We start from the raw sequence: 15,294 nt of genomic DNA on the forward strand, positions 1-15,294 counted from the left end.
TTATTTTTCTGAGATACATAAAAAGCCACACTGGATTCCCCTCTCTATCCCACTTGATTAATGCTGGATTTTAGACTGAACAGCTATTGCTGATATCAAGCAGATAATCAGCTGTAACTTTCAAAGACCACATCTCTAACTTGCTGGGTTAAGACAGAGACAAAGAAAGTGTGTACGCATTTGCCACACCTTGTATTAAAACAAAACCAAACCAAAAACCACAAGAAAACCCCCCAAAACAACAAACACCTTACCTCTGTTGAGAACACGAGGGATGGCTCTTCAGCGACCCCTGCAAGCAGCTTGGGATGGCACTTGCTACTCAGACAACAGACCTGGTGAGTCAGCTCCTGCTCACCTCTATAGGAGGCCACCCTCAGTTTGTCATGTAAGTATGGCTCTGTATAGCTCAAAGAACTGCTGCATATGCAGTATCTTTATTATAATAATATCATGAACCAAAATAAAAAGTATGCAGTAATTTCACAAAAACCACATTAATTTTAGTGTTTTGTAGTCTATGAAATGTTGAATATCAGCAGAGGATACATTAAAAAGTGAGACACTTGTTCTGTTGTGAAACATTCCTGTTAAGACTAATAGAACATACGTCTTGACAGTATTATTAAATATGTCTTGAAATAAAAATAAGCTATCTTGGAAATCCAGTTAGGTCTAATTAACCCATTTAGTAAACACACTTCCCTTCTTGGAGAGAGATTCATTGGAGGGCCTGCTTTCTTACTATAGGCTTGCTTTCATTGGAATAAAAAAAAATAGATCCTACTTCCGAAAGGAATTGATGGTCTGAGCTAATTTACTCCATGATCAAAGGGAAGTGCATGTTCACCATCTTTTTAACATGAGATAGTTCATGATCACTGCTGACCCTGGAGCACAGAAAAGTTCACACTGTTTAGCAGCTAATATAGGTCCAGAACCACAGCAGCATCTGCATTGGAGGAGGGGGGGTAGCACTGTCACCCAGGAGGAGGGCACAGGGGAGGGCCCTGCAAAGCTGTGGAGCCAGTTGGGATGCAGAGGTCAGGTCTTACCTGCTGCTGCCATTTGTTTCAGCTTTTTCCTCAAGGACCAGGGGTGCTTTTCCTCTATGTTCCAAATTCTCCAGGTAAACAAATCTGTTGAACCGTTTTGTTATCATCTACCACACAAGAGAATTAACAGATTGTAGGTCTAGCCCCAGAATTATTTAAGGCAGCCACGAAAATTTGGGTTCTTTCTTCTAGCTGAAGTAACTATTTTTGCTTACAGCCTAGAAGCTGCTTACAGAGGGATTCTCTTCCATTTCCTTTCACCCCCTGACAGAGGAGGGACTCCATCACTATAAAGCTTTTAAAGGCTATTTTGCTGGAGATCACAATAAATCCTTCCTCCATTCACCTTCTTAAAAGGACCTTCTGTTAACTATATGCCATTTCTGAACCTAAGCTGAGCTGTTAGAGCAAAACTCATGGTAGAATGGTTTTGTGGAAGTTGTTGTGTGAAAACCTGAAATAGGTTCTTGGCTTTGAATTCAGGAATGTCTACAGGTCTTGAAAACTTGCTTAAAAATAACCTGTCTGGCCCTTTTCCATATATACTCAGTCTCCTTGAAAATTTAGTTAGATTTGTTACCTAGTTTTCATGATAAGCCTTCCTATAGTGTGGCCTACTAGGTAGAGGAGAGGCTTCTGAAAACACAAGTTTACCACTCATGGATGACAGTAGGAAAACTACTCTGTCTCTGTTTTCATCCTCTCAACAACACACCAAGTCAATACCATATTACATTTATTACTATAAAACCATTTTACATTTTGTAATAAAATGTTTAAGAAGTTGGCATCATCTTTAAGGAAAGAGGAATGAGGAAATGAGTTATTTAATGTAAAAACATGGCTGTGAATTGTAAAGGCTTGATCTTAAGTCTTGTTACCCAAGGTCCATTCTCAGCCAGTGAGCAAAGGTTTGAGCAATCTCATACTCCGTTAACAATAATCTCAGCTATGCCTAATTCCCTTCATTTTGTACATCATACAAAAAAAAAAAAAATCTGAATTGTTTTACAGATGACAATTAACACTTTAAGAGTTACAGTTCTATGTGTGCTCTTGCTCTGATTACGAGCAATCCCAGGGCAGATATGCTATTCAGTTTCACCCGAGTTGCTTTAAAATAGCATCTTCAAGACTCTAGTTACAGTAATTATTATAACGCGCAGAAGTTAAATTAGTGTTTGCTAAGTACGTTATTAAACAGATCACACATTTTGACAAGTAGTAAATAGCAAAGTTAATATAGCACGTATTAAAAAGGCTAAAAACTTAAATCAGGACGAGTGGTGGATTCATGAAAATACAGATGGCTTGAATTTAAAATATAGTTAAGCTTTCACCCCACATTGTGTTGTGAAGGAAAACTTCAGAAATGGTCTTACTAGTCAACATTTCTATAAGAAATACCAAAACGGCCTTCCATTGCATTGCAATAGGTAGTGATGATGGTGACATTTTATGTTGTTTGTTTTTTTTTTTTTCCCTGCATCTTGTTGCACTGAGATACTGAAAAGGATAAACGTATTATGTATATTTTGGTCATTCCACACCATGTGCTTTACTGCAATGTGATTAGTGACCTTCATATGTTGCTTGTCAAAATATCCATTATTGAGATCTCCATCAACTGCTGAATGTAACCAGCTGTGAGGAGCATAATTTATACTTGATTGAATGCAGCAACACTACATAATCATATGGAGAATGGAAAGAAGAAACTGAGTTTTTTGATGAAAAAGCAGGGACAGCTTTAGAATTCTAAACCATAAATCCTTGAATTTGACTTGTCTTATATGTCTACTTTTGTAGGTATGAAGAAGTAGACTCCACTTATCTCTGAGTTATCCTGCTTACTTCTTATAGTTCAGTATTTGCATTTTTCTACTTCATAAACTCATTTGTCCTCTTCTTAACAGTATGAGGTCAAAACACTGCCTGCATAAAAATATAGAAGTTATTGTTCAGGGAAAACAGACTATAGATCTGCTATTGTTATATGTATAAATCCATATATTAAAAGCCTGAATATTCTCTAGTCTCTTTCCGATGCTGCTGTTCTGCAAATACCTTTAGTACCAGGAGGTAACCTTTTTTGAGGCAGAACTGTAATTTTTAAGTTAGCGAAGTCTTTTTAAGACTTTGATAGTAAAAACTAAAGTGGGATGCGTTGGTCTAGGGCTTGACAATATAGAATGGATTCTTTTTCTATTACCTCAACAGCATAATAACATTGAAACATCACTAGCACAATAATTCCCTATTACTGTGAAAGAAAAATATCCCTTGATGAAAGAAATGAATTGTACATTTCTCAGCAACTGTGTGATGCTCATGTAACATTCCTCTAATGAGACAAAACCAGGAAGATCAAGAAGTCACGTAATAACAAACCCAAACTACAAATGCACTTAGGATGTTACATGTTAGAGGTGTCATTGCACTACTTCCACAGGTTTGTAACTCCACACGCCTTTCTCTCCTTTTGTAGTGAGCATCATGGTTAAGTATAATCAGACTTTTAATTTTCCTTATGGTATCCTTCTCCACATGGGCTGTGGATCCCATTTCTGAATTTTTCTTCAGAGTGTCACCGCACTCACAGATCGCCGATGGCTTCCACGGTTAGCATTGCCTTTAGTCAGTTTGCCACTGTCCTGCCCAGGAGGTGTCACCCTGCTGGGTAGAAGGAAGTATCGGCCAGAGAAAGGTCCTGTCGAAGGGTCCATAGCAGTAGATTCCTCCTCTGCCCACCTATTAAAGAAATAGTAGCCTTCTTCAGGTGTTTGTTTCCTGAGAGGATTCGCTTCAGAGGCAGAAAGTCCATGACTTCCTGTGTCCCCATGAGACAGAGCTGCTGCTGCTGAATGTAAAAATGGTGACACACTTAAGTGGCTGATGTTTTGCTCAAGGTCATCATTAGGTGCAGGTGATGCCACAGATGCACCAGAAGTAGTTTGCTTTCCTGATCTTAATTTCTGGATTTCAAGATCCTGTTCCTCTTTAGGAAGTTTATCTAGTTGCTGTGCTTTCAGAATCAGAGATGCTCCAAAGGTTCCTCGTAGAGCAAAAATAAAGAACCTGATAAAAGAGGAAGAAATAGTCTCACCAATGGGTTCCTTCCATAATTTGTATCACATAACACAAATCCAGTTGCTAATTTTCTGTTACTTTGTAGGCATCTGGTAGATACCTTATACCTGTTAGATGAAAGTTGACTACTGAATCTTAATGTAACATGTAACTATACGCATATCTTGACCTGTACAAAGCCAAATATATGTATATAAATACTAAATAAATGATAGTAGAACCACTTGGTTGCTGAACAGTGCAAGAAAGATAAACAGAAGCTGACCAAGAGGGAGATTGAAATTATATTGATACTTCTAAAACAGGCTAAAGAAGGTATCTTAATTTGGTAGATCTCATAAAACCAGAAATTTAAAAACCTCAGCTTGTGGATTTCCTCAGGAAACAGTAAAATACCCTTGTGTCCTACCTGCCCTTATATAACTTTATATTATGTGCAGAGAGAGAGCACACATCCTGTCTCCATGTCATGTCAATTTTGCCAGAAAACCAAATTCTCTTTCAAAGCATCATTCTCATAGGATTTGACTTTTATGTACATGGCCCAAATACACATTTTAAAAAAACATGGGGACTCTTTGAAACTAAATTAATAAAGTTGCCATCTTCAAATCCTGCTGCTAAATCTGTGCATAAATAAGGATAGCAAGATTAAAAAGTCTAACAAGCTGGACTAAGTATGGAAAGGGCTTTTAAGGTGATGGATTCCACAGGCCTCTCTGCACAAGTAGGAGTGGGTGAAGACACATTTGGTGTGCTTCTGCTCAGCCTGGGCAAACCCATAACGCCTCAGGTCTGGCAACTGTGCAGTTGCTGGTCATGGCCAGGCAGCTAAGAACACAGCTACAGGGAGGCAAGGTCCATCTGCATGGAGCTGCTGTGGATCTTGTCCTCTGTCTTTGTCCTCAAGTTGTCCTCTGTATCTTCTGTGCAAGTTGCAGGTGAACCAGACAGGAGGACAGAGAAGGGAAGGAAAACCGTGTCTTCCATCCCGTGAACGGCTTTCATGTGCTCCTGCCCTTCCCTCAGTCCTGCAGGGTGCAAGACTCAGTTACCTTTTGGGCCCCTGCAGGCCTTCCTGGCAGACTGCAGTCTGCCTTGAACAGCTGGAGAAATATATCTGGTTCACATGTTGAAATCCCCCGAGACACTGTGCCCTCCCTTGCATAAATGAAAATGTAATTCAGATCCTTTTCTTCTCAGACTCAAGGGATTTAGCACCTAATGCTGTGCGGTTCATGTCCCAAAACCAAGTTCAGAGGCAGTTTTGAGATGCAGATACACAGAGGATGCTCCGCAAAGCGCTGCCAGAGAGTGCTCCAGGAAAGCCCTGCACACGGGCAGGGCACTGGAGCCCCAGAGAGCGCCTGCAGCGCAGACAGCAGCAGCAAGAACTGAGGAGAGCAAGGATTTTAACAAAAGCTCTTAGAAAGAAACCAAAATCCCAAGGCTCCAACTGGTTTCTGAGGGAGATGGGGAGCAGGCAGTGTGGTGTGATGAACCAACTGAAACTTAAAATGAAGTACATTTTAACAAAGGGTGGTTTCCCCGCTGCTGTGACATGCTGACACCACTAAGTTGCAACAGAAACTGGGCGCTGGATGTTCTGTGAACTGACGACTCCGCAGAAAATAATCTGGGGTACCTACATGAAGGAAGAGCAGTTCTCCAACTTTGAAGATATCAAGATACAGATCTTTAAACTCAGTGTCCCACTGAAACAGCAACAGTCTTAACCTTGCTGAATTCCCAAGATGAAGATACCTATTCTCTGATCACGTGTTTGATGTGGCTCTCAGTAGAAAGCTCAGGGTCAAAAACGACGCTGTGAATGAGGGCTGACAGGAAAACAAAAGTCACACCAGGGGAAAAACAGGCTGGAAAAGCATGTCCTGCCTGGGAGACATGAGACCTTACTGAACTGTGTGTTGTTTATCCTGACTTGAAGTTATATAATGTGACGTAAAATCACAAGAACGTCTCAACATAAATGGGGAAATAATGATAGTAGTAATTTGAAGAAAAACATTATCTAGTCTTGAAAGGTTCCTTTTTAGACAAAAGTAAGACTTGGATTCTAAAGCCTTAAAGCACTTACAAAATCAGATACTAAAAACATTTTCCTGATTCTTGCAATACGATTGTGCTGCACTACTTTATGACAACTAGGATGAGAATGAGACCAATAAAATAGCAAACCAAACCCATTTCTTTCATTGTCCAAGCACAAACAAAGATTTTAAATAACTGGTGCAACTCAAACAAATCATATATGTTGAAAGAATGATTAAGCACCAAAAGTAGTAAGGTTACCATATACATATATTGAAACAGAATCATTATGTTTTTCAAACAAGTTTTTTCGGTAACCTATAATACTACTTATCCCTCTTCAAATATTATTCAGCCTCAGTTAACTCTATCTTTAACATACCTGATCTATTGCACAAAGTAAAACTAAAATTCTGGATGCAGAAAATTATTTCATATACAAACATGGTCTTAAATTTGGCTTAATTTTTGTAATGCACTGTAATATACTTAAGAAGCAGAATACATTTTGTACCTCTCAAAGCCTATAGGAATATTTCAAAGACTTATTTTCTAGTCTCGATCAGCTCGAGAACATTGTGGTTATGTTAGCAAACATTTATGTAAGAGATTCGTACCGCTAAACTCTGAAGCAGCCCAGATAGAAAGGTTTCCCTGATGGGAAAACAAAAGCAGTAGATATATAGTGACTTATCTAGGGTTATATAACCGAATAAATTAATGGTTCATGTACTGGAAACTTGAAACCAGGCATCTGACTTCCACACTGATCACTTTTCTCTGTGCAACACATGTACCTGACATATCACATATCTATACAGATTAATATCATTACTGTTTTTTTCGCTCAAATGCTTACAAATCCGAACAAAGAAAACTGAGAGGAAAACAGTACATCATTCAAACCTTGGCAAGAGTGCAATGACCGGGGTAATAAGGCACAGTAAGTAGAAGATGGGGTCTGACAGCTGCCTCTCCATAATCCAGTAGGGGTTGGTGGGAGGGTTGCAGAGCACGCAGGTGGCATTGTAGATCAGGGAGAAGATGAAGTAAAATGCCACACTGCCAATCATCGTTACCACGTGGAGCAAGGTCTGTAAGGAGAATTGCACAAAATGACAGTGATGCTTGTTAGACCCTGACTCTGTGTGTAAAACAGGAGGATACAAAGACATATTGGAAAGAATGCATCCAAAAGACCCTGCTACTGAAAAGTGCAGTAGGAGAAATATCTGGAAAATAACTTAAAAAACAGCGACAGTGAATAGAGTTCTTTAAAAAACACATCCTCATATATTGAAGTACGTAAAAATTGTGTACTTCTTGTCTAAAGGCACAGCAGAAGCAAATTCTGCTACTGTGCACATGGAGGTACTATCCTGAGGCTAATATTATAATAAATTCTGGCACATTGTGAAATCTCAGCGCATCTGTTGCTTACTTTTTGTGACCCAGAATTCAGGTAAATGGCTCTGAAAGGCAAGGTCACGTCTAAACAGCAAGCTGTGTTCAGAAAAGAAAAATAGTCATGTGAAGAGGACATACCAAATACATACCCACGTTTTCATTTCTAGAGCCTGATGCAAGAGAATGGTCAGGAGAGAGATGCTATTGATGGGGGTTCCAAAGGAGAACACATCTATGTCAGAGTCCTTGTATGTCTAGGAAACAGACAGGTAGACTGTGATGAACCTTGACTGTTCAAAAGTAATTTTTTGTATTTTTTTAAGGCGGAGAGGAGAGTGAGAACATTAATGACCTGTGTGGTACTTACCATATAGGGGACAAAGAAGCAAACGAGGCTCTGATAGAAGGCATCCAACATTGTAATAATAAAAGTTGACAGCTTGTATATCTGCAGGAGTTTATAGATAACAGTCATTATGATGGAACACACATCTCTAGTCTGTCCTGCAGGCATAATTTGCTGTCTGTTTTTCTTCCATTCAGACTATTGATTATAGATAATGGGTCTACCTTCAGGAGTAAACACCTCCTGAGCAGCTGATTTAGACCAAAGGCTGATGTGTGAACAGACATTTTCTCTGTGTTAACTAAACACAGACTTCAGGAAGATTAGTCAGTGAACTAGGGGTCTTAAAAGCTGAATGTCAGGAATGCCCCATCTGTCCTCAAAGTACCCCATGCCTCAAATTATTTTTCAAACAAATCTCTTCCTGGAGTTATAGAATTGGTCAAAATCCCTTCTGTTAATGTTCCTTCTACTGAAGCTTCTATTCTGTGCCATTTCAATTTGACTACATGTTATATTTAAGCTTCTCCAGGAATCTGTGAAGCCACAGCTCCTGTGCAGTGGCACACACTAGTGTGGTGACAGAAGGCTGGGCTCCTACTCTTTCAGTGCAGACAAAATGTCAAAGCAACAGCAGTGACCTCTTCAAAATGATAAAGAACGTATATTTTGCATATATGTGAGATCCAAGAGCTCCTGAGAAAAGGGATGGGAAGTTTTACAGAGAATCTTCAAATTCTGCACTCTCTTACCTAAGTTTTTTAAAGCATCATTAAACATGATGTGGATCACCAGTGCTAAAAATCACAGTCCATGATAAATAAAGTAGGTACTGGGAGAAAAAGGAGAGAGAAGTATTCCTAAGTACCATGTGATTTTGTGATTTAAAACTAAGGCCACATCAAATTTTGCTCATTAACATTTTCATAATTTCCTATTAAAAATGTTGAGGCAATTAGAGAATAAGTACTACTGTGCTTTATATATGTGCAAAACCAGGTATGTATGTCTGCATATGCGTGTTCTTCACAAACATACAGAGATCGGAATAGTTCTCTAAACCTGACAGACAAACTGATGTAAAAAAATAACATATTTCACGTATATTTTCTGTGGGTTACCAATACCGACTATTCGAAGTGAAAGAAGTAAATAAATGAAACGGTTCATGCCTGGAATAACCCAGACATCAAACTGTGACAAAATCCTTTATGTATTAACAGATATATTTCTGAACCTGAGAATAATAAAAAAATGTTGGACTGTTTATTGATTTAAGCGTTTGTGTTTCCTTGTCACTTTTTGCTGTAATCTTTTCAACAAGATTTTCTTCTTCAGTAGGCTGAGAGATGGTTTGAAGCACCAAATCTGAACAGAGTTTAATCAGGGACTAACTAAACTACTTTACCCTCATTCATTGCATGCCCTCAGTGCCCTCACTGAGAAATTTTATATATATATAGTGTGTACAGATATACATACACACACTAATTTGCTCCATGGTCTCTTCTTCAGATCAGAAGTGTCAAACACAACATTAACACATCACTCTATTTATTATAATGCAGCATGCTCATACCAAATTGGACTAGTCTGTATATTTAGTGGCAGAATAAACCTCCCTATTTCCATCTTCCAACGGTGACCCAGGACCCAGCTTCACTTCCAGGAAGCCACTTCAATCGTGTTCCTTACCAGTTCTTCTGACAGCTACAATTGTACCTTCTTTTATTGGACATTAGTAAACTAGAAACCATAAATGCATCATTTTGTTCCAAGTAAGTCTAAACTCTCCTCTCTCTCCTCACAAAACCAAAAATCCTGTGGTGCTTTGGCTTATCAAGCAGTTATTTCAGCAATCAAGACATACCTCTGAATTTCGTCCATTCTCGTACAACTCAGGCAAACCTAGAAGTGTTTCTGCAGAAACATCTCTATCCAGGACTCCAAAGAGAAGAGGAGGCATGGAGGTGAAGAACAGATTGAAAAAAATCATCTGCCAGTAATCTATCATTGCGGTGCCTGAGAACCCACAGAAGAACTGGTACCAGAAGAGCAGGTTGACATAGCTCTGTGGAGAAGTAAATACAATCACAAAGCCCTGTTACAAGCTAGCTGTGGTTCCTCACGTGTGCAGAAGCATATCCTTCACACTGGCGTGACTGCATTTCTCTTTGGGCTGTGGGAGTTGTGAAGCTGCATTTTGTGTGGCCTCTCCTTGTCGTCCTTTTCCTTCCCCCGTGCTGTTCTCTACTATTACAGGTGATCTGGACCTTTCAGTTTGCAATGCATAGACGGTCTATATCTCATAGTTCCACCTCTGAGGCTAATGTAGTACATTGGTTATTAACGGAGTCTCCCAAGAATATGTTATTTTGGTTAAAAGTACTGTCAGCAGACAGGTCTGCACTTTGTTCCATAAAGCAGTGTCTTTTAAGGGACTGCTTCACACTGATACACTGTGATACAGCTTTTTAAAAGCCATTAGCTTTCTTTAATAAAATAGCTGAGAATAATTCAGTAAACTGTTCACAGCTCTGAGCACCAGATTTTAAAGTCCTTTTACAAACTGGTTGTCTATGTGGAATCAAAGGCCTTCTGCACCCTAATGGTACTGGGGAGATAATAGAACAGCAGCATCCCAGTTTGAAGAGCTATTTTGCATTGCAAATAAATAACCTTTGAACTCTAAAAGGGTATCCAATCCAGAAAAAAGAAATAAAAAAGGAAGTTTCCATTTCTGCTGCAAATTCTAACACTGATAAGAAACAATCCTTATTCAAAATTATTTAAAAAGTACAGATACTTTGAATTCTAAGTAAATATTCTTTCATGTTCAGAGTGTATTTCCCCTCAAATGGACTTGTTTGCACTGTCTTGTAGAAGCTGTATTACTATCAGTTTTTTTCACTTTACATTATTCTTCAATGCGCAGCTCATTTGCATATACATTAAATTTTTAATAAAAATGCCAGATATGACTGCATCGTTACTTGCAAGTTGTTCCTATCAAATTAAATGCAAAAATTCAGAGATTTCACAGGCAGTCAATTCTTAGTGTAGAGCCATCTTCTGTATTCTAGCACTAATAATCTGCTCTCCCTTATGCAAATTTTATTTTGAAGTTCATGGGTATTATTAATAGTTTTTCAAACTACCATATAAAAGTTACTAAGACTTGAATCCTTTTTCCTCCTGGAATAATGTTTTTTCAAATTATATTTAGAATCCATATTTTTCCTCAATGCTTTATGCAGCACATTACTGAGAAGGAAGTAGCATACTATAAGCTTGCAAAGAGAATAAACAGGAACTGTGGCTTCCAAAAAAGAGAGTGTAGCCTGCAAAAACAAACAAATAAACAAAGAAAAAACCCACCCAAGAAAACAGGAGCGGAGTGGAGAAGGCAGAGAAGAGGAAAGAAGAAAAAGAAAACCCTTCAGCCCTGAACTTAGCCCTTGCAAGGAGGAAAATTTTAATAATCTTACCACATTTTTGTAGAAAAAGTAAATCACCATCTTTGCCAGGCGAGCATAACACCAATGGCCATGGACAAGAAGCAGCTTTTTGAGATGCTTAAATTGGGTTATTGCAAAGTCACTAGCCATCACAGTCTTTGGGAGAAGGAATAGAAGTTAATTTACAATAAATCTTTTTTCCCCACCCAATACAATGAAATTTGAACATGGACATTGAAATGATTTCCTGCTACTGAATACTGTAGGAAAACAAACACACACACACACCAAACACAGAACAAAACAAAAACCCCTCCAAACTTTGAGAAAATATTTGGAACTTCCTATCTCTGCAGAACTCTCCATCTTAGGAGAATGAGGAAAGGGGATGTATGGAAAAGAATTTGGTGCAGAAACCACTGAAAGAGAATCAACAAACCTGGTAACGCTATATTAGAGATGATTCAGAAACCAGATGTTAACCTAACACCGGACAGGCATCTGCTAATTTTCCAGGATTATGAGCAAACACGTTTGTCCATGCATGTTAATTGTTGGCTCAAAACACTCTTTTTTTGGCTGAACTCATAATTGTGAACTGCATTTTAATTTACAACAGTAACTTGCATCTTTAATGTGACACTCAGGAGTACAGGGCTGCTATGAAACTTATTAAGCAGCAAGAGACCACCTGAGAAAAGAGGACAGGAAATAAATGGAGGCGATACCTGCATGCCTTCTTGGCCGGATATCCCAACTCCAACATCAGCTGCTTGAATCATACTTACATCATTTGCACCATCACCTAGAATGGGAAGACAGGAGGGAACAATAAATGTGCAAGAAGGGGTGCTCAGAACATAGTGCCTATATCAGAACAAGAGAAAAAAAACCCCCAACTATGCTGATAAACAAAGGCTATTCCGTACTATCGTGCATCTCAATGAGGGTAACTGTTATTCAGCATCAAGCAATCATAATCTCTAGGATGTGATGTTGGTCAGAACATCCTTCTTTCCAGGAGGCTTGGACCCACCAGGGCTGAGCCTGACACTGGGACCAGCTGGGTGGTGGCCTGGACACCCTGACACCATCTATGTATGTATTGTTTTGTATGTTTCTGCTTGGCAAACTCCATTTGCTCAGCAACACACTTCGCAGAAATTCTCCAGACCAGATGATATATTTGATTGCAGCTAACAATGTAACAAGCCAATTTCAGGACTTATTCTTCTCATTTCAACTTGCAGCAATATGTCAAAAACATAACCAAATTTCCATGGAAAGAACAGCCATGGTTGCTGCCTGCAACGTGGAGATTGTGAATGAGGTTAGCTGGTAAAGAAAAATAAATGAAGGCTAAAAGCTTTTATTTTGAACTCTGAGGCAAAGCAAGGATTTTTAAAAATACATCAGGCTTCCTTTTCTGTTTGGCCCACAGAGATGTATTTTTTAAAAAATCGATTCTACAAGGATCTTAGTGGGATCACTTACCAAAAGTGGAGCAGGAAACTCAAAGTACTTCACATTATTTGGAGGTAAAACTAAATGCATCAGTGCTTAATACCACTCTGGGGATAGCTCTGTTTTCAGAAGTTTTGAAACTCTGACAGAAAAAGGGCTTTATGGAAAGACAAACGGTAACTGCTATCGACTGTGCACATACGTTTGTACTGGTGCACGTGGAGGTGACTGCTGGGAGAGTTTGAATTTGGAGTGCATTTGTCTTGTTTAAATGGGGGCCAGATTTGCTCAGTGAAAGCTGAAGAAGGACTTTCATATGGCTTTTGATCAGGAAATACTATTTGCTGCTATTTTTTCCCCCTGTATCCCAAGGCACAAGAAATAGCTCATAGACTATATTCCATACATTTCCGTAACTCATAAAGGAAGAACCTGCTCCCTTCTTTCTCCCGTAAGATCCAAAACAGAGGTACCTATCGCCAGGGTCATCACTTTAAGCTGCCTCCGGACAAGTTTGACCACCATGCTCTTCTGCAGAGGGGTGGACCGGCAGCACAGCACCGAGCGGCAGTGCTTCGTCAGCGCCAGGAACTTCTCCTCCAGGCCCCCCTGGAAGATGATGTTCAGCGTCCGTCCGTCAATCACCAGTCCAAACTCAGGACTGGGGGCCTCAGAGACTGAGAAGGATGTAGGGATAATGCCAAAAAATTTCTTCTGTGATTTTTCAACCTCATAATTCTTCCTCACCTCTTCCAAGGTTAAATTCAGGAGAGATTCACATGTTTCCTATGAGAAAACAGAAGTGGTTCTAGAAATAGTTATCTCCAGCTCCCTTTACAGCACAGCACTGACAAAGCGTATGTTTGTATAGCCATGCCAGTGGGCTTAAACTTATCAGATTAACATTGTGGAAAACTGACTGAGAAATGCACTGATTCATCAGATTGGAGATTACTTCAATGACGTGATCAAATTCTTCAGAGGAAACACTGTGTATCTTATCAGCTAGTTAACTGAAGTAAGAAATGATTTTAAAAGAAAATAAAATAATATTCACATCAGGAGGACATATTTGTATTTGCAGTTCTGAGAGTACAGACATTTTTTAAAAATCTTTTTTTTTCTAAAGGAGATTTTAAAAATCAAGTTCTGATACGAATGATGTGAGATATTGTAACATTTGCTTCCCTTAGAAGTAAACTGCAGTAGAGAAACAAAGCAAGAGGTGCAGATTCTCAAAATTACTCAGTAATTTTGACAGCTTGGCCTTTTCTAGTTCACAAAATCAGGTGTTTGTCACAATTAAAGACAGAAATAAACTTCATAACTCTCAGCACTGTGCCTCAAACACAAATTTAGTCTTCCCCTCTTAGCAAATTTGCCTCATGTTGGACCAAACTCCCCTTTCAGATGCAAACAATTGGAATTAACTTAGTGTCAAACACAAACAGATTTGAGAGGGGAACATTTTTACCTCTCCTATACAGATCTCTTCATTTGGCACACCACTGTCAGAGGAAACCCAGAACGATCTAAAAGCTATTTTGCTGCCTGATAGTACTTAAAGTCCTCCTTCTGTTGCATGGCACTGAATACCTGAAGAGCTAATCGCTCCCTTTTTCTACCTTTTCTGTCAGCTTTATTGAGTGATGATTCAGTTCTAAAATGTTATTTTCACTTTATGTTGCATAAGGTACATGTGTAGGATGCTTGCAAGATTTAAATTACACTTAAGTGGGAGGTTCTGCAATCAAATGTACCTCTGACATCTAATAAAAAGCTGCATATAGCCTGTACACTGAAGACTTCTAAAAAATATTGGAGAAGCAACATCTTCCTGCGAACAAGCCAAAAATTGAAGTGGAAATTCCTGGTTTGTCTTGGCTTGCCTCTTTAAATAAATCCCCCAAACTACATAGTTATGTTGCTTCTTCCTGGAAGATATTTAATTTCCCATATTTAAATAAGCTACTGGGTTCAGGAGTGGTGAGAGAGTCCCCTCCCACTGAAGCCAGTTCAAGGGTTAACTTTGGCAAAATTAATGGGTTATTGTGAAAGCAGAAGCACTTTGTATGTATTATTCGTTTCCTCCTGCTGCTGCCATTGGGAGACATTTGCAGAACCAGTGTTCCCAGCTTAATTTTGAAAGGGAGGGAGCTGAATCTTGTTGGGAAGCAACTCGAGAGTCCACTGAACCACACGTGTTCACACAAGCACGCACATGGCTGCAGTTTGCATCTGAGTCTGGATCGAGGACCATAGGAGGTGCTATGGGTGAGTGCACACATCTGTGTTTCCTGGAGCCAGGGTGGTCTCGCCTGCAGCATCACTTCTCTGACAGAAACCATCTTCTAATTTCCATCCTAAATATATTCATTCTGCCTTCCGTTAAGGCAGATATGCGTATCAAATGAAATTACAC

The 15,294-nt window shown here is 39.2% G+C and overlaps 1 protein-coding gene across 2 annotated transcripts in view; it reads right to left on the bottom strand.

Moving 5' to 3' along the window:
• Positions 1–1,844: 1,844 nt before the first annotated feature.
• The window catches only part of ATP10B (ATPase phospholipid transporting 10B (putative)), a 51,287-nt gene continuing 37,837 nt past the window's right edge, over positions 1,845–15,294 (bottom strand). For both annotated transcript variants that reach the window (XM_065849176.2, XM_071814792.1), the window contains 8 exons: positions 13,346–13,658; positions 12,137–12,213; positions 11,439–11,564; positions 9,821–10,021; positions 7,972–8,052; positions 7,754–7,858; positions 7,104–7,291; positions 1,845–4,133 (listed from right to left, as the gene is read on the bottom strand). In XM_065849176.2, the coding sequence (XP_065705248.1) occupies positions 3,635–4,133; positions 7,104–7,291; positions 7,754–7,858; positions 7,972–8,052; positions 9,821–10,021; positions 11,439–11,564; positions 12,137–12,213; positions 13,346–13,658 (1,590 nt within the window). In that variant the 3' untranslated portion in view covers positions 1,845–3,634. The remainder of the gene's footprint in view (positions 4,134–7,103; positions 7,292–7,753; positions 7,859–7,971; positions 8,053–9,820; positions 10,022–11,438; positions 11,565–12,136; positions 12,214–13,345; positions 13,659–15,294) is intronic.

Source organism: Patagioenas fasciata, chromosome 14 (genome assembly GCF_037038585.1).
Source record: "Patagioenas fasciata isolate bPatFas1 chromosome 14, bPatFas1.hap1, whole genome shotgun sequence".
Taxonomy (NCBI): Eukaryota; Metazoa; Chordata; class Aves; order Columbiformes; family Columbidae; genus Patagioenas; species Patagioenas fasciata.